Source organism: Podarcis filfolensis (genome assembly GCF_964270895.1).
Source record: "Podarcis filfolensis genome assembly, chromosome: 4".
In the NCBI taxonomy this organism is placed as follows: Eukaryota; Metazoa; Chordata; class Lepidosauria; order Squamata; family Lacertidae; genus Podarcis; species Podarcis filfolensis.
Genome location: NC_139607.1, coordinates 72,037,947 through 72,057,740, shown reverse-complemented (window position 1 = coordinate 72,057,740; position 19,794 = coordinate 72,037,947). Strand labels below are relative to the sequence as shown.

The following is a 19,794-nucleotide window of genomic DNA, read 5'->3' as shown; positions in this document are numbered from 1 at the left end:
ATTCCTCCTAATAAAGGTATCGCCCCACTGTGGGTTTTAAAACACACCAAAGCTGTTGTATGTATTGGGACCGGGAGCGCCAATAAGGATTGAGGTGCTACCGACGTGTGTGACCTGACAAGGGGAAGAAATAAAATCGTGCGACTCTTCTTTTTCCTATCTCTACTGGCGACTATCTCCGTCCGCAGCCGGGAGCCTTTTTCTTCCCCGCCCCCTCTTTGCGCAGGCGCAAGAGATACCTTTCAGGGCGCGGGACTCTGCGTCTGCCTCAGAACAGGACGGAGGAGGGAGTGTGTTGAGCGAATCCCGTGTCCAGGGTCCCCCCCTCACGTGACTCCCTCCTCCGACCCTCATTGGAGGCACGGGGGGGAGGGGGCGGAGTCCTTGGTGGCGGCGATCGCCCGGAAGGGAGGCAGGAAGCGGGGCGAGCAGTTGGGCTGGCTTTGCGGTTCGGTGGCCGGCGGCGGCGAGAGGCGCCCACCTGGCCCCGCCCGCAGCACCGGCAGGATGCAGAGCGTCATTAACACGGTGAAGGGGAAGGCGCTGGAGGTGGCCGAGTACCTGACTCCGGTGCTGAAGGTGAGGCCCCTCCCTCAGTCACGGATTGGAGTGCGCGGGGCAGCAGCCGGAGGGAAGGGCGGGGGGGGGTCCCCGTTGTCAAGGCTCCTTCCCATGGGGGGACCCCGCTTTTTCTCCGCCCCCCCCACTCGCCAAAATAGCATTTCTGTCGGTGAGAAACCCAGAAGCAGCCCTCAAATAGGCAACCAAGAGCCTTGTGCAAGCCTGAAGACTCGCGCGTTTTATTTATATTTTTAATTTTACCTTGTTGTGGACCAGAAGGAGCCCGTGAAAGCTTTGTGCCAAAACGCCGACAGCAAATCGGCAGTGCCAAGGCACCCTTTTCTGTTTCTCCTCACCACTGGTTTTTTTTTTGCTCTCCCTGGAAAATGGCTACAGTGGAACCCTCCTCTGTTATATCCCCCTCTTAGGAGGAATGGCCCCGTGTGACCCATAAAACCGTGCAGGTTGTACGTTTTCCCCCCAGGAGCTGTCAAAGGTGGCCTGTCCTGCTCTCTGAAGGTGGTGCGGCCTTGTTCTGTATGTCATGTGGTAACAGTGTGCTTACAATGCACATTTGCTGTGCTGGGATGTTTTGCAATGGGTAATGGGCTATGTGTTTTGATGTGTTTCGCTGGTCTGTGAACAGGTATCCTGCAAAAGAACTGGTGCAGCGCAAACTGAAATATGTTTGCTAAGTACAAAGGTCTTTCCTTACTGCTTTAGGTTTCTGAGGAATAAATGCACTCCAGAGCCATAAAGAATGGATGTTCCCCTGCTCTTACAGAACACTATATGACAGCTTCTTTGGATAAGTGGTGCTGCTGTGTTGCATTGATGCATGGAGAAGGAAGGATACTTCTGTCTCGTTTAGAAGAGACACTGTCCTTGCAGAGAACAGTAGAATAAGCATAATTTATTCAGGAGCCAGAGAAAGAATGGAAAAAATCCAGGTGGTGTGTGTATCTGGAGCCTAGAAGTTGTAACTTTTATGAATGGCTCTGCTCATAGTTGGCATTTTTAAAAGCAGATGTGGACTCAGTCCCCGCAGCTCTCCGAATGATTGTCATTGCTTAACAGTTCTTGTTTAAACAGATGACAGATGGGAGTTTGTGATAATGTAGAACCAAGCAAATTATAAGCTGAAAGTATGTAAAGGTCAAACTGCATGTTACATTGAATGCATTACAAGCAGCTATGCTTCTGTTTACAGTCATACCTAGGGACAAATGTGCTTGAAGTTAAGTATTTTTGGGTTGCGCTCTGCGGTGACCCAGAAGTAATGGAGCGTGTTACTTCCGGGTTTCGCCGCACGCGCATGCGCAGACGGTCAAAATGATGTCACGTGCGTGCGCGGAAGCAGCGACCCGCGGACGCAGGTTGCATTTGCTTCAGGATGCGAACGGGGCTCCGGAACGGATCCCGTTCGCATCCCGAGGTACCACTGTATTCTTTACTTAATCATAGATGCTCACACTACTGTTACTGGAAGCACAGCAGATGGAGAATGGAATTTATCCCTTCCCTTCTTTGCTGTGACTCTGCTCCCAAAATGAACACCCTTCGTCAATGGCAAAAAGGAATAGTAAAGACTCTTGGCACCAATGGGAACTTTTTTTTAGTAACATTTGTAGCTATGTTGGGGGGCAGTTTTGTGATGTTCACAGCTGGGGTGAGTGGGTATAAACCTCCATTTAATGTTTGCTGTGCTCCTATCCTCCAAGGCTGTACCCCTCCCATAAAAGCATGACAAGAATTATTTTTAAATGTAGATGCTTACTGCCACTAAGTGAGAGATGATACTGTTGGAGCTCAAACAATATGTAAATATATTCTGTAAGTACTTAAATCAGTATACCTAGATCTGTTTCAAAATATACAACAGTAGCTTGTTTACAAATCTACAAAAGTTGCAAACATGTACAGTATGTGTGTTTTAAGACTTAAAATATATGTATATAATATGCTAGACAACTTTTAGGAGCAGAAGTTTAAGGATCCTAACTCAAAATTTGTCTTCGTGAACTGAAATGGAAATAACTCTGGCACCCTTGAGCTACGTATTACAGAATCCATCCCTTTTTGCTCATCTAAAGGTTCTATGGCTTCATCTGAATTTCCACTTTAGGATGTCCTAAAAATGAAGATAGAAAAATCCCAAACTTTTGTATCTGTGTGTTTCCTGATTGTATTCTTAAATATGGGCGAAATTTTATGCTCGCTGCAGATGATCAAGGGATTTAAAATGTGAATGGAAAGCAAAAGGTATAAGAAATGACCCAGGTCAAAGTTTGTAGTTATATAGCAGAGCAAAGTTTTTAGTGAATTTCTCATTCTACAGCAATCTTTGATTTTCCCCACCCCACCCCAATTCTGGGCATGTTTCCCAAGCAGACTGCAAAACTTGTCAGTGTATGTTTTGTTAATTTGGGACAGTAATCAATTAAACACTTACCCTAGGGCAGTGACTTTTAGCTGTGCAATGTACCGCTCCCTTCTCACTCCCCATGAGCCCCCTAAATCTGCTCCAGAGGCTGGGGGAACTCTAGGACAGATTTAGGGGGTGCATGGAGGGCACATGGGAAGAGGAGAGGGGAGGATGGGGAAGTTACATTGTATAGCTAAAAGTTGGTGTTTAGTTGAATACTGCCCATTATGTCTTGCCTTTAAGGATCTCAGGGTAGTATACACAAGGATATATAACACTATCATCATTTTATGAGGTAGATTAGAAGCTTAGTAATATTGACTTGACTGGCAGTATAGCTTGTCTTTATCCTGAGACCTTTACTTTCAAATCTAAAAAGTCATCTTTTTATTTTTCTTCTCTATTTTGACTGTAGGAATCAAAGTTTAAAGAAACTGGAGTTATCACTCCTGAAGAGGTATGTATACACTTGTCGGCTTGTTTTTCAAAGTAACTTTCTGAAAGTAGTAAAACAAGAAGTTCTTGTTGCAGAGTTTTCTATTTCCTCTTAATGCAAACTACAATTGTGACAAAATGCCAGTGTTTAGTCCATACTTTCTTGGAAAAGTCATTCACAATTGTGAATATACCACTACACCCACTACAACTGAAATTGTATGTGCACACAACTGGATTTTCCTCCGTAAAAATGCATCGGATTGGGCTGCAAAACAGATCCCTTTTCTAGCTATTCTAAAATGGACGGTATTTGTAAGCTGCTTTGAGGGATGCTACAGGCAAAAATCTGAGATTTGTACACTTCTTAAATTAGCGCATCAGCTGTTCAAAAATGATTTTAAGAGGAAATGTGGAAATATTACAAAAATTGTAACTGCTTCCTCTTCCTGGGAGGTCTGCAACAGCAAACACAATAATATTTTCAAGTACTTGTTTAGCATTTCAATCAATATTTTCCTTGGCGTTCTTCTACTATGTTCTAGAGTTTTCTCAGTATATTGGTGCTCTTGTCTATGCAGCCTTCCTTGTAAATGAGGGACATTGTGTCCCCCTCACTAGTGTAGCTGTGGACTGTGTCTAAATACCTGCATGTACCTTCCAATTTGGGTCATGCTGTTATTTTATTTAAAGATTTATATGCTGCTTTTGAAACCAAACATTTTCACAAGCAGCTTACAATCAAGATCCTAAAAACACTTTAATTCCAGTAGCTTCAAAAATTAAACTAAAACCAGCAGTATAAAGATATCCCAAACTATTACTATCACAAAACAGCTTTGCCATTGAAAATCCAGTCCGTACACCATTTTATTTAAAGACAGATTGAGATTAAAAGGTCTATCAGAGTCGTCTAAAAGCAAATGGGTAAGGAGCAAAATGTAACTTCTTAGGAGGGAGTTCAAAGATGTGGGACCTGAAAAGGCTCTGTCTATTGTACCCACCAATCTAATATATTTTTAATGGGGGTCCTGCAAATATGTACTTGTATCTGATCTTATGGCAAACAGTACTTCCAAGTACAGTGGTACCTTGGTAGTTGAACGGCTTGGCTTCTGGACAAATCAGCTCCCGGACGCCGCAAACCTGGAAGTGAGTATTCCGGTTTGCGAACGTTTTTCAGAAGTCGAACATCCGACGTGGCTTCTGATTGAGAGCAGGAAGCTCCTGCAGCCAATTGGAAGCCTTGTCTTGGTTTGCGAACCGTTTCGGGAGTTGAACGGACTCCCAGAATAGATTAGATTTGAGAACCAAGGCCTCACTGTAATCTGGTCTCAAACAGTTTACGGCTTTAAAGCTCAATATCAGCATCTTAAATTGGGCCCAGAAGTGAATTATCAAACAGACTTCAGATTGCTCGATCTAGGTCTTAATATTTTACCTTGGGACACTACTTATTTGAAAGGTGCTTGCAAAGTAAGTGTGTAAGACTCGTGGAGCATGTGAAAGAAGGAGAAGACACAAGAGGTAGGGTTAAGAATTTTTATAGGAAGAAAATAGGCATGCTCAAGATTCACATGTCTGTTTTGGGCCCCTGCCTTCACATACCGCAAAATAGATGAGGCAGAACTCATGTTTTTTACTGTAGCATGGTCAGTTGCAAATGCAGAAGAAAGTATTTGCTCATGACTGTGATCTAGAACATTTCCAGTGATGTTACAAAAAGGAATACAGAAGTTTGCACTGAACTTAAGGCCTTCCCTGTTTTCTTTCCCCTTTTTAAAAAGGAAACTGATTAGTCCAGTTTTGACATAATATTTGTTTCTACTGTATTTCAATTCTTATCAAAAGGAACACCAGTACCTGATGGTTATGGAAGATCTTGCAAACCTTTTTCTGCCACCCAAAATAGCAACTTGTTCAGCAAAAAAATTAACTTCTAAAAATTGAATGCTAGCAATTAAGGCTAGATTTTTTGACCTTAATTCCTAAATGTTGATGGAGTGGCAGATTTTTACTGCAGAGGGATTCACTGATAATAATTTAATCATTGATGGCAGTGCTTATGGGTTCTTTTTAATCTGTCTTATTATATGAAGCCACTGAATATTTACGTTCCATGCTGGGCTAACCAGCAAACTTGCATTAATATAATAATTTATCTCCCTCTGCTTGCCTGATTTTTAGACTGGACCTTTGCTGCTTTGAACTTAACACAGTGTGCATAACGGAAAACACATCCTAACAGTAACAAAATTCTCCCCTCCCCATCTTGTTATTTCAGCAAGATGTAAAGATATAGGGTTATATTGAGTGTTGCTGTTCTGTTAGCACAGCAGACTTCTGCTTGTGCAGTGGAACTTCCCACTCCTCCACTGCCATCTACACACCCTCAAAATCTGCTCCAAAGTGTTGAATGATTCCCCAAAACAGATTTGGGGAGCATGTAGGGGAGGAAGGGAAGGGAAAGTCCTGCACTACTTATACAACCGGAAGACTTGTTTGGAGATGGATCAGTTAACTATTGTGGTTAGCTAATCATTTCTGCTTCTCCTCTGTTCTGACAGTCCACTAGATTTTCCTAGTAGTTGTTTATTTAGTGCAGATATAAGTGGCTGTTGCTCACTGTCCCAAGAAGTTGACACTGCAATAAATATTTAATATATTAAAGATGGTTTTTCTGTCATTCTGTCTCTAGAGAGAGAAGAAAGAACCTTGCTTAGATGTGACTATTTGTGATGGTGATTATTTAGTGCATGGTTCTTTTTGGCTTTCATCACTATATTTTGGAGCATGTGGCTATATGCCTTTAAAATATTTAGTGTGTAAATTCCAGCTGTTGCACTTGGCTTGTGGATCATCCCATTAACAATCTATCCAGGAATCCCATTCCAGTTTGCAAGTTAATTGCGTGACGGTCCCATTCAGACAAAATATTTTCTTGTATATGCATCTGCAGAAATTGTTCAAGGAGCAATTGTCTCTGAATTTGGAAAGACAAATTACTGAGCTGGTATCAGTAGGATTTGATCTCACACTTACTCTGTACAGCTATAAGTCACAATGTTAAGGCTACTGAGGCTGGTGAAACTCTGTATATATCAGATATTTTTCAGCCTTCTTCTGTTTTGTGTTTGGCAGTTTGTGGCAGCAGGAGACCATTTAGTTCACCACTGTCCTACTTGGCAATGGTAAGTAAGATTCTACAGAAACCACCTCAAAAGAATACATAGGGATGGGTAGCACATTCACTGTCGGGTGATTGTGAATGTGCACGTATTTCCCACTGCGTGTGAGAGAGAAACTATACAAAGATGCCTAATTTGTATAATTCTTCCCTCTACCCCACCTACTTTTTTTGAGAGGGTGTTGCAGAATGGACTTGAGCATATGTGGCTTACTTCTCAGTTGTATACCATTACTTGAGTGTATCTGCTCTGAATTCCTTTGACTTCTGAACATAAAACATGGACACTTGAAATTGCTCAAGATATGTGTTGTATTTTTTATGAGCTTGTACTGACTTCATTTTCAATTTAGCTTTTAAGAGTTATCAGGATACAAAGACAAATATTTAATATACCAAAAGAGGGTTTTTTATGTATAGTTAGTGAAACATTAGCCGCACTTTAAAGGTGTTTTTTAGGATTAGAAGAATGGTAGGATTGAAAAATGCCTATCTGTCTACAACTTGTAACAGGCTTTGAGCAGTTCCTTTGGTTTGAGCTCACAGAAGCCCCTTGTCTCCTTCCTGCAACAGATACAATGCATGATGCATTGCATGTTGTAAAAGGGGAAGCAGAAGAAATGCAATTCCGAGAATGCTCTTATCATTTAACAGAAGTGGAAATGCAGACTGGGATTCCATGCACTAGGCAACTAGGTCTGTCTTCCAAAGGGGAAAAATTACTTGGGTAGTTTTCTCTTTTCTTTGTCCTCCCTCCCCCCACCCCTTTCTGTGCCACAGGGCAAATAATCTTTGAAACTGGTTAGAGTGTTTTTGTTTCTGCTTTAGCAGAAACATGATTCTGTTGCATAAGAGCCAGAATTGGTCTCTGATTGTCCGCAGCTTTTCACAGCCTTACTTCATATTTTTAAGGGCTACAGGAGAAGAATTAAAGGTCAAGGCATATCTCCCAACAGACAAACAGTTCTTGGTCACTAAAAATGGTAAGTTTGGCACTAGTGCTGTGATTGTGACTGAATATGCCCCAGCCACAGCCCTGCAGATGTATCTTTACTTTCATACTTGCTGTTGAACCAACTTTGATAGGCGTGCTCAGTTTTATATCTTGAGAGTTGCTACGTGAACTTTTGAGATCCTTAGCTTCTTTATGTGCATGACATGGGTAAGCAAACTGTGCTTGTGGTATGGATTACTTGTATGAGTAATTTGGTGCTGTTCTGTAAGCATCTTTATGCAATGCATAATGTAGTTCAGATGTGTTGGACTACAGCTCCATCATCCCTGACCATCAGGAGGGCACCACTATGGGGTAGGCTGGCTTGGGTGACTCGATTGGTGAGGGACATAGGGCAGGCAGGTGTTCTTATCCCACAGCAACAGGTTAGGCTAGAGGCCTGAACAATTATTTCAATATCTGCTTCTGTCTTGATCCAAAACAACAAAACTGAATGAAGCTGATAAACATGTACTTTATGCAAAACTGAGAGAACATTCAAATACTGTACCAGTTCTTTATGATTATGTCATACTTAGGAAATAGTATAATAGGGCTTTACCCACCTTACAGTACATATGCTGATCCTTAGGTCTTCTGCCTTTAACCAGCAGTTCTTCTATGTGATGCTGAATCAAATGCTTCAATAAAATTCAGGAAGGCACTTGCCCTTAGTGCATATAAGTTTCAAGTGACATCTGCACCACTTGCTAAATACTTTCAGTGTATTTTAGCTCCTAGCTAAGTTAGTATCCGTTTTGTGCCTGGACACATTTGGATTCCCCCGAGCAGTAAGCTTCACTTAAGACCGAACCCATGCTCCAAAAACGTGTGCTGAGATTTGTGAAGTATATACACCAACCTCCAGTTCTGAAAACCCTGGGAGAATTTATCTCCAGCTGATTTTGTGAATGAACAGTGTTTGCTGTTTTTTGTAGTGCCATGCTATAAGCGATGTAAACAAATGGAGTATTCGGATGAACTGGAAGCCATTATAGAAGAAGATGATGGGGATGGAGGATGGGTGGACACATATCACAATGCAGGTATTGTATATTTCTCTTGTATATTAAACTTGTAAATGCCCAGCTTGCGGCCTCTTGTGTACTCTGAATAATGCTCTAGAACACATAAATGTCCAGACCTGGAGACCATCTTCAGATTTTAGTTTTCCTCACTGAATCTCGATCCTTAACCATTTGAAAAAGCAGCCATTGAAAATTATGAGTCACAGTTGCCATCACCCAGGGTTTGGGGTGGGGAGCAGCTGTTTGTAGAATCAAAATATTAGCCGGTTTCTCCCTAGTTCTGACTATATCTGTGCTCTCTACAGGCGTTACAGGAGTGACAGAATCCATTAAGGAGATCACACTGGAGAGCAAGGTATTAACTTGTGAATCTGTGGCTAATATTATGATGGATAATACAAAGTGAACCCAGGGCTTCTTTTTAGCCGGAACTTGCCGGAACCCAGTTCTGGCACCTCTCAATGGGCACCATTGCCATTCTAAGAGAACAAGGGAGGTGTTCACGGTGAGTTCCAGCACCTCTTTTTCTAGAAAAATAGCACTGAGTAAACCTAACAACTTGGTATGCTTGTTGGCGTAACTACTCTCCCTGAAGAAAAAATATTTCCCCTGTTATGTCTCCAATGAATGGGAACAGTAGGTTAGATGCCTAATATGAACCACAGCAGTAAATCCACTGCATACTTGTGGATTGAGGGAGGCACTCTTCTGTAGATTAAACACAAGCCTATTCCTGAAAACAAATTCAGGAAAGTTTCTGAAGCCCACAGGTAACAAAGCCATGTTAATTTAGGTTGGCTAATGTTAAGGTAGCTGGCCAGAGCAGTGCAAAGATTTAAAGCACATTTTTATCCTTTTGTTTTGGCGGCTGGTTTAGATAGGAGAGCAGCTAATTTGTGGTTAGATTGCAGCCCCCAAACTGCTGGTTACCTAGAGCAGGGATGGGACTCCTGTGGCTGTCCAAGTGTTTTTATTTATTTATTAAATTTCTATGCCACCCTTCGTCCGAGAATCACAGGGTGGTTTACAATATAAGGGCACAAACAAACATACATAGCATAGTAACAGACAAAAGCGACAAACCTTCCCTCCTTCAGTTTAAAAGGCCAGAGATTGGCCTGGGAGAAGAGGAGAGGAATGTTTTCACCTGGCACCAAAAGATATGTAATGAAGATGCCAGGCAAGCCTCCATGGGGAAGGCATTTCACAAGCGGGGAGCCACCACAGAAAAGGCCTGTTCTCACATTGTCACTCTCTGGATATGTCATGGAGGAGGCATATGGACACAAGTTGCTGGCCTGCAACTGCCCTTATCCCTGACCAGGGGCTGTGCTGGCTGGGGCTGGTGGGAATAGAGTCCACAGGTTTCCCATCCTTGACGTAGACTGCACAGGTGAGGGAATGGTTAGGTTTACCCTTGTCCTATCTGATCTAGAAATGGCTGGACTGAGTTGTCTTATGCTTGGCAAAAGTGCTTCATTCTTAGGCAAAACATTTCTAATTTTCCCAAAAGACAAAATGTATTCAAGTGTGGTAAAGTTTGCATGCTTTGTGGTTGCTGTCTTCAGTTTTATCCCAGCCAGGGTGTGCAGTCTCTGATGCAGCATAGGAATGTGAGGTCACCACTTTTAAAAGGATATGACATGCTTTGAGAGGGCTGTACAATTTGAATTTTAATTGAAAAACTAGCTATAACTCGTTGCATTGGATTTCATTTAGAGCAGGGCTTTACTGCCATACAATATTTTCATATACCTTCATGATGATCAAGAAACAAGCTTTATCGACCCATTTATTGGTACGTTTTTGGTCCTTGTGTTTTGGTACCACAGCGAGTGGCCAGTTTGCAAGTTGGTAGAGTGATTCAGTATCCCCATTCATGGAATTGCTGAGTGATCGCTTAAGTTTGATGCATGAATGCTCTAGTCAGGAACACTCAAACGGTACATTGCTTTTTCTTGCCTTCAAAGGACAATACAAAGTTACCAGAGCGCTCAGGGTCTTGTGATGATGAAGATGATGATGAGGGAGAGGCAGCTGATATGGAAGGTAATGGCCACTCACTTCAAGGAATTCTTCACTAGAGCATGTTGTTATTAGGTATGAAGCAGAAGCAAAACAATAACTTTGCCATCATTGCACTTTTGAGTCCATTTTGTGCACAGAATTCTTTCTGCAGAAGATTCCTTCCTGCATAGCGTTGCAAACTTCACTGCAGTTATTTAAATTCATAAAACAGTCCCTTGAGGTGGAGGGGGATGGGTTGTTGCTCTTGTGGACAAGAAGCAATGAATTCAAACTGAGACTCCAAAATGATAAGCTAGGAAGAATTTTATAAACATTGGAACACAGTTGAGAAAGGAGAAAGTACTGGGGAAACTTTCTTAATGGAGGTCTTAGATGAGAAGAAGGTTAGATGAATTTTTAATGGGATTCATCTGTATAGATTTAATTCTGAGGCAAGAGCTTTGATTGGGAGTTACTCATCACTTCCAGTGAGGTGTAGAGACTAGAGCAGGGGTCGGCAAGGTTTACCTCGCCTGGGCCGGTTCACTTCAGCAGAGATCCCTCCGTGGGGTGGATTGCACGTGAGCGTGCACGTCCGCGATTTCCTGTGCCTGAGCACCCACGATTTCCTGTGCTGACACGATTTCCGGCGCCTGTGCAGACACAATTTTCTGCGCCGCGGAAGCAAGTCCCCACGCTGTAGCAGTTTAGCACAGCGTGCGGGGACTTGCCGGGCGGCTTGGACCAGGGACGGCTTGTGGGCCGGTTAAATGACCTCCATGGGCCGCAGGTTGCCGACCCTTGGACTAGAGTATTGGGCTCAAATGTAGGAAATCAGATTCAAATACCTGCACAGCTGTGAAGCTCTGTTACTTCATCACAGGGTTGTGGTGAAGTTAAAATGCCTCTTGGAACCCCTTGCAGGAAAGAGTTAAAGCACTTCCTTCATGAAGCAATAAATTTAAAAGTAATATATTCAAGGAGTCACTCACTAGAGTTGAGGTACATGGAAGAAATTTGTGTTTCTACGTTGTGTTATGTAAGATGGAATGTAAGTGATACAAAACTAGCCCAAGATTATTTTTGTCTTGTTCCATTCAAATAGTCATGATTCTCTAGCCATCCTAAGTGTCTTGAGGAAAGGTGGGGTGCAAGTGTGAAAGACTGATAAGACCTTCTTATTTTTAAAATTCGCTACCAGTAGTCAGTAACCAGTAACGAATCAATAAGAGGAACTTAAAAGATGTAGTCTTAAATTACTATAATCACACAACTGGCCTGACAACTCAGTGGCATTCTGATGAGTAGGGCACAATACTTTAAGGGACAGATGAGGTGAAAAGAAGCTAAGAAAGCCAACCTAGTAGAAAGGATGATACCAAGGCAAATTAAAATAATGACAATTACACTGTAATCTTAAGAGACCGAAATGGCATGCCATTTGGGGAGCCCTCTGGAGCAGATTTTGGGGGCACATGAAGATTAGGGTGAAGTGCCTTGAGCTTAAATCTGCTCACACAAATTTGGTTTCCACCTAATTTCTACTAATCACTTGTCTGTGGTCATTAACAAATATGGAAAAAAGATGCCAAGAGGACAGAATTGGCCCCTTTTAAGTTTTGGAACACATAAGAAAAGTATATCCTCCTAAATATAAAAACTAATTCAGGAAGTAATTGTAGGTGAACTGCTAGGAAATATAATCAAATTCATAATCTTCATAAAGAAAAAGTGGTAAAATTCCACCATAGAATATATTTATATTTACAGGGGGAGCTATACCATAAAGCTCCTTTGAACCATGAGTGGTTTTTCAACCACACTTTCCCTTCTTTTCCTTTTCTTAACTCTCTATAGTTTGCTTGAGCTCCTCTGTCTTAACCTACACTGCTCCTTTTCTTTCATCCTGATTTTGCCTTCCTCTTGGGCACTCTACCCAGCCCTCAGCCTGCCTGCTTTTTCCTACCACTCGACACAGAGAATGTTTGTGAGCATTCTGTGACAACACAGCAGCTTATCCCGTGGGTGGGGTGACAAGTGATTAACAACATAGCATGTGCACCTCAATATAATTTAATGTTTATATTGAGGAATTCATTCTTTGTTACAGCATACACTGCAAAGTGTATTTTTATAAACTTGACAACTTCATTCTTAATCTGCATCTTCCTTGAACACCCTGGGCACGCACAAATATTTAACATAAGCAGTAAATAGTAACATGATCTTTTTATATCCTTTCAGATTATGAAGAGAGTGGGCTATTGGAGACAGATGATGTAAGTGCACTGTGTTCATTGGGCAGCAGCAATGTCTCTTCTGACTTCAACATATGTCCAGTAGCATATTCTTTTTAAAACTGCATGTGGACTTCATATGTATATTTTCATTAAAAACTAACCACCAGTTCAATGAAAAGAGTTTATACCACCACCTAATGCCTGTAGTCATTGAATTTGGTGGGGAGTGGGCAACAGCTGACATTTTAAAGCTATCAGTTTATTTCTTAAAATCTTGAGCAGGCAACATTGGATACAAGAAAAATAGTGGAAGCTGCCAAGGCAAAAGCTGATGGAGGAGGAGGAGGAGGAGGAGGGGAAGAAGAAGCTATCCTACAGACCAGGACGTATGACCTTTACATCACATATGACAAATACTACCAAACACCAAGGCTCTGGTTATTTGGTTATGATGAGGTACAACATTCTTTTTTCCTTATTTGAATCTGTTCAGAGCTCAGTAGTGCAATAAAATTGGTAATAGGTTATGGTAAGGGGCCTCAGACATACTGTGTCAAAGATCATGCAGCCTTCTGCAAACAAATGTAAACAAGCTTTCTTTGGTGTCGCTCTTGCATGAAGCTTACTTTTGTGGTGCGCACTGGAAGTCAGCAAGAAAATAACGGAACTTGTTTCTTGCACTCAGCTCCCTGTTGACCAAATACATATTTTTTTTATTTTTGCAATTCCAGTGGGCTTTGACTATATGTGATTTTGGCTGTAGGTACAATCTGCAGAATGTAACCCCCACCTAAGTTGCAGGCTTACTGTACGAGGCTTGCAAAGCAAGTTCTGTTTTATGTTGTTGTTATTAATTTCATTTTTATACTGCTTTACTTTTTATGGGGGGGAATCAAATTAGTTAATGATAATAATTTTATTATTTCTACCCACCTATCTGACTTGATTGCCCCTGCCACTCTGGATGGTTTCCAGCAGATATAAAAAGATAATAAAACACCAAACATTAGAACTTCCCTATACAGGGTTCCCTATAAAGGGACGCGGGTGGTGCTGTGGGTTAAACCACAGAGCCTAGGACTTGCCAATCAGAAGTTCTGCGGTTCGAATCCCCATGACGGGGTGAGCTCCCGTTGCTCGGTCCCAGCTCCTGCCAACCTAGCAGTTCAAAAGTACATCAAAGTGCAAGTAGATAAATAGGTACCGCTCCGGCGGGAAGGTAAACGGCGTTTCCGTGTGCTGCTCTGGTTCGCCAGAAGCGGCTTAGTCATGCTGGCCACATGACCAGCTGTACACCGGCTCCCTCGGCCAATAAAGCGAGATGAGCGCCGCAACCCCAGAGTCGGCCACTACTGGACTTAATGGTCAGGGGTCCCTTTACCTTCATACAGGGTTGCCTTTAGATGTCTTCTACAAGTTGTATAATTATTTATCTTCTTGGCATCTGATTGGAGGGCGTTCCACAGGGCAGGCACCACTACTGAGAAGGCCCTCTGCCTGGTTCAGTGTAACTTCTTGCTGTGAGGGAAGCACCAGAAGGCCCTTGGAGCTGAACCTCACTGTCAGGCTGAACAATGGGAGTGGAGATGCTCTTTCAGGTATACAGGGCCAAGGTGGTTTAGGGCTTTAAAGGTCAGCAACAGCACTTTAAATTGTGCTCGGAAACATATGGAGAGCCAATGTAGATCCTTTAAGACCAGTATTACATGGTCCCAGCGGCCACTCGGAGTCACCAGTCTGGCAGCTGCGTTCTGGATTAGTTATAGTTTCTGAGTCGCCTTCAAAGGTAGCCCCACGCAGAGTAGTCCAAACGGGAGATATCCAGAGCACACTAAAACAACACACTAAAACATCAAATAAAGCAATCCAGAATAAAACACTATTTGCTTGGCTGAAATTCTTTGTTTAATTACAGAGAAGGAATCTATGCAATTTGTCTTTACTTCTCTGTCTCTCTCTCTCTCTCTCTCTAGCAACGACAGCCATTAACTGTAGACTATATGTATGAAGATATTAGTCAAGACCATGTCAAAAAGACTGTGACAATTGAAAACCATCCCCATCTTCCTCCACCTCCAATGTGTTCAGTTCATCCGTGCAGGTATGCTTCAGTCTGCATTCTAACAGCATATGAAAATATTCATGAAAAAAGTTTTGGTGGATGAAATGTGTTTTGTATTCTGGCCACTTTTTATCATCTTTGTATTCTTTATTGTATTTTTTATGGGTCTTAAACTCTGAAACCCTTTTCCCCAGCACTCAGTTCAAACTGCTCTCATTCTAATTTCTTGGGTCTGTTACATAGTGCACAGTGTCATTTGAGCAGACTTCCACTCGTGCAATGGGCAGTCCTCTTCTTCCCTTTCCCCCTCCCCTGCAACTCTCTAGCCCATCCTGCATGTGTTCTTAAAGGCTCTCCCAATCTCTGGAGTAGATCTTGGGTGTTTTAGGGAGCTGCATGGAGACAGGAAATCTGTTCTGCCAGTGGTGTCCTGCTAGTGGGTGGATGCTGTTGGATTTTGCCCATTGGACTTTGATGGCCACTGTGAAGTCAGACTGCTGGGGGTCTTGCCAACTAAAAGTAAATTTTCTGGGGTTTTTTCCACTTTTCAAACTCTCCAGAAGGTGTCAGGCAATCATCCTGGAAATGAGAACAGTTGTCATGCTTCAAGCTGCAATTTCAGGCTCTGCTGCTTGGGTTTCTTTGTTTTATTTTTTAAAAAATATTTTCAGGCTGCCTGTTTACACAAAACCTCGCACTTTGCTGTATGGACAGAACATGCATTTGTCTTCACTCTAAAGCCCTAATCTTCTTGTTGAACTCTTGAAATACAGTGTTACCTGCTTAAGGTGTTGAAGTTAAATGTTCCGCTTAGGCTGTTTACTTCCATCATATTGTTTTTGCAGTTTAAAAGGGTGGGAAGATTCTGGGATTCTCCTTCATTTTAATAATAGGAGCATGCTAACTTTTAAAACTCATTTTAAAAGTCCAGTTCTGTGTTCTGCCAGAGCAGGTGAAACACCTTTTGCCCTTACTCTGGCAAAGTCCCTTTGACTTTGTAGTCAAAAGGACAGTTTAGCATCTCTGGCAAAAGAGACTGAACAATGCTGAATGGAAATCTCTGGGAATAACAGCATGACTGATTTTTAAAAATAACTCTTATTGGGCACAAGCAGCTCAAGTCCTTTTCTGTCAGCAAATAGGAGTGGGGGCTATATTGCTGTTAATATTCCCGTACTGAGAAGTTTGGACCCCTTAAGTCTGGAAAAGGAAGTCGAAATGTAGTGCCAAACTCTGTTGTCCAGCTGTTTTGCCATTTTGGCCACTTCAAGGTCTGTGTTTGACCAAGTTGAACTGAAGGAGTTGAAAGCAATATCTCCTGAGATTAGCATGCTAAGGGCTTTCCTCTACTTTATTATTAAATGCACATCAAATAGCAAGTCTATCATGTACAACAGGCTTATTGTATTAAGCCTGATAACAAGCCACTGGTGTTAATGGGCAACGGGAGCCCAATAAGAATGCAAGAATAAAATGAAACCAATGTTTGCTCAGAGTTTCCCAATATTGTGTTATGCTGAGCTTTATTTTGCTCATTCTGCTGCACAACATCTGTTCTCAAAAATGTGGCAATCATTTCCTTAGTAGGATTCACGATGAACTCACTAAGATGATTAATAGACTGGCACAGTTTTCACTTCTGCAACTTGAAGTAAAATCTGGTGTCCCTTGAGTTCTTCTGCTGTTGGCTGAATCCTTTTTTTCATTTTCATTTTCTGAATTGTTTAAAAACAGCAGTTTTCCATTCATGTTGTTTAGCTTTCTTAAAGTATTTCATTAGTTAATTAACATGCAAAGTTGTGTTCAGCATCAGCATCCTCCCAAGTTTTCAGCATGTTGTTTTGGAAAAGACTTCCAATAGTTATCGGCTCTGATGGTGTTGGGCTGCTTGTCCTGCTCTCATCACTGTCTTCCTTCTACTTTTCCAGCTTCAGCAGTTGCGTGAGGGTATGTTATGGGAAAGAGTTACTGGGAATTGGTTGTAAAATACTCACCACTTGGGACTGTTCTGAGTGCTTAATGAGGTTCATCGCAAAGGCTGCAACCCTAGTTGATGCAGCACTGCTGTTTCCTTGTTGTGATTCTGTTGGAAACAAAGTCCTTGAATAGGATGATTGCGATAGATGGTGGAAGAAATACTGGTTTGAGTAATGTTTTAAGCAACTGTTAAATACTATACTACCTCCAGGTAGTCTGCTTTGGATGCCTATGTGTTAACTCTACGTTAGAAGGCCTATCCATTAGCTGTGGCCAGTAGCCATTCAATCCCTGATAACCTCCCTGGTCCTGTTCAGTCTGCATTGGATTGAGAGGAAGTTGTAATACCAGCCTTGCTGGCATACAGTTCTCCCGTGCTGCCACATTATCTCTGCCAGTTCTACTAATAACAATGATAAAATAGGAGTAGAGTGAATACTAGTGCAGACTTGCCTTGCTGTTGCCCAAGCAGTAACCAGAGATGGCTTGAAGTAGTTATTTAAACTTTATTTTTCAATTCTCATTGCTTGCTTCTGCCGCCAAGAACTATCTTGCACACAAACTGTAATCAAATAACTTATTGTATTATATAACAATGCAATATATGTATATTTCAAGATATTCACCATTTGCTTTCAGACATGCGGAAGTGATGAAGAAAATCATTGAAACTGTGGCAGAAGGTGGGGGAGAACTTGGAGTTCATATGTATCCTTTTATCTAACTGCCAAAAATAGGTGTGTGTGTCTGTTTTTTAGAAAAGGGCTCTGCGCTGATTGCTTTGCACTGATTATTCAGAATGTGTTCTCCCACTTTCCCCTCCCAGCCCCTGCTCAAGCGCATGTTCAAGTTTCAGGGGGCACTGCTATGCTCAGCCATGCTAAGGAACTCAGAGTGACTGCCTTATAAGAATGGCCCGCTTTGGGTGTGACTATCACTAGGTGATGTGAATCAAAAAGATTCTTATAATTAATCCATGGTTCACACATGGCTAAGCCTAAAAACGAGTGGTGTCCAGGGAAGTAGTTCTATTAGTGCAAGGACGTATGGCTGTGCAGTGGAACATCTCTACCTACTCCCTTCTCTTCTGTGTTCCTCCTGAATCTGTTCTGGGGGTTCATCCATATTTGGGGAGGTCACATAGGGTGTGGAGAGGCAGGAGAAGTTCTGTTGCACCTCCAGAAGTCTACATTGTTGGATACTATCCAATGTAATTTTTTCCTTAATGCAGTGCTATTGGTGATATCCACCTAAGTTAGAATGAGCGATAAAACTGATCAATTAATACTAGCCATCATAGCTACTTTCTACCACAATTGTTGGAGCCTGTATGTCTCTGAATACTCGTCACTGGTGAGCACAAGTGGAAAGAGTACCATTGTACTGCATACAAGCTTCCCATAGACACCTGTTTGGCCACTGGATGGATGCTTGATCTGATCCAGCAGATTACTTAAGTCCATTGTTCCCAATAAGCCTAGTTTGCACAGGCAGCAATAACTATAATAAAAACTAATTGTTCAGTCGTATTTATGCATGTGGGAGGCACTCTCTGGCCATTAAAACTGTTCCACTAGACTAGACTGGTAGCCTTATCTATCTCTTTCCAAAGAGGTACATTGGTGCTTGACTATTGAGGAAGGTTGAATTGTTAAAACTTGTGGTTTTTACTTGGCTGCTTTGGGGTTAAAAACTTGCTTCTCCTTGTGGAACTACTGGGTTGATTTTCCTTAATTAAATATTCAGGTACCTTCTAATTTTTTTGAAATTTGTACAAGCAGTCATTCCGACAATAGAATATGACTACACGAGGCACTTTACGATGTAATTAGGGGAAAGAATGTTTATGCTAATTATTGATTCTAATTTTTAAAAAGAATAACCCATACCTGTGTTTGACTTGTTTATCCACCATGGTATACAATTTCTGTAATGTACCACTTCTATCAAGTTTATGCATCAAAATAAAATTCCACTACCAGCCTTACTTTTTAATAAAGACCTTTATGTGTAAAAATAAATAATAAAACACTTTTTTTCATTCCTGTGCTGTGGGTACATAGAGGGTTTTTCTTTTTCTTTGACATACAGTACTGCGAAGACTGGGGAAAAGAAAAAAAGGAAAAGCTCAAACCAAGATCCCAATTCATGTTTGTTTTTAATTAAATTTCTGAGAAAATTTTAAAGTAAAATTGTAGCAAGACATGAAGTGGAAAATAGTGTGCGATTTCTGACTAGTGGCATTTCAGAGTAAATTGACCAAATCGCTTAGGTAGATCTTAATATGTATCTAAGGCACATCTGATTTTCCAAGTACACATTAGTCTAGGTCCTTATTTGACGCTAGAAACCCAACTCCTCTCATGCTCCTTTGAACATCAGATGGGAATGAAAGCATGACTGGGTGTGAAGACTAGGAAAAGATGTGGCATCACTTTTTTCGGTTTAATGCTAATGTACTGAAGAAAAGCATGGGGCAGCTAGTGAAAGTTGCATCCAGAACTATACCTGGCATGTGCTTTTCTATCTGGAATACTAAATTTCTGTCTGCAAAGATAGTACTCAAGCCTTGTTTTCAGAAGTTTCAGCTTACATTGCGCCAATCTCCTTAATGACATGGTTGCCTTCCCTTTTTATGTCACCTGTATATGAATGTCCTCTTACGCAGTAAAGATATAGATACCTTTTCCCTACTTTCTACACCGCCTGTTCTTTTAACTAGGAAGTGAGATCAGAAATGTCAAGTGTCAAGGAGGATTCAAGGAAATTGGCCTCTTCTTGCTGTCTTTGCAGTTGGAAGGAATAGGAAGCAGCTGTCTTCCACCCAGCAGTCAACTTGCGTCAACAGAAAAAATGTTCTCAATAAGTGAAAATAATA

General features: G+C 41.7%; 2 protein-coding genes across 2 annotated transcripts in view; both read left to right on the top strand.

Moving 5' to 3' along the window:
• The window catches only part of CCDC80 (coiled-coil domain containing 80), a 39,103-nt gene extending 34,938 nt beyond the window's left edge, over positions 1 to 4,165 (top strand). Inside the window, exon 8 of the mRNA XM_083611821.1 lies at positions 4,156 to 4,165. The gene's annotated coding sequence lies outside the window, so the exon portion shown is untranslated. The remainder of the gene's footprint in view (positions 1 to 4,155) is intronic.
• On the top strand, positions 376 to 18,945 carry ATG3 (autophagy related 3). Its single transcript, XM_083611834.1, has 12 exons — positions 376 to 579; positions 3,402 to 3,443; positions 6,563 to 6,612; positions 7,521 to 7,591; positions 8,541 to 8,648; positions 8,936 to 8,985; positions 10,601 to 10,679; positions 12,882 to 12,916; positions 13,160 to 13,333; positions 14,851 to 14,978; positions 17,556 to 17,624; positions 18,663 to 18,945. Exons 1-12 carry the CDS (start codon positions 508 to 510, stop codon positions 18,742 to 18,744), a joined length of 960 nt encoding a protein of 319 aa, XP_083467960.1. The 5' UTR covers positions 376 to 507; the 3' UTR covers positions 18,745 to 18,945.
• Positions 18,946 to 19,794: the final 849 nt, after the last annotated feature.

Bases quoted from the DNA above. Each gene is read 5' to 3' on its own strand.
- ATG3 (XM_083611834.1), top strand. From the start codon at position 508: ATGCAGAGCGTCATTAACACGGTGAAGGGGAAGGCGCTGGAGGTGGCC. The intron at 8,649-8,935 runs GTATTGTATATT...TGCTCTCTACAG, and splicing joins GGACACATATCACAATGCAG to GCGTTACAGGAGTGACAGAA. The intron at 12,917-13,159 runs GTAAGTGCACTG...AATCTTGAGCAG, and splicing joins GGCTATTGGAGACAGATGAT to GCAACATTGGATACAAGAAA.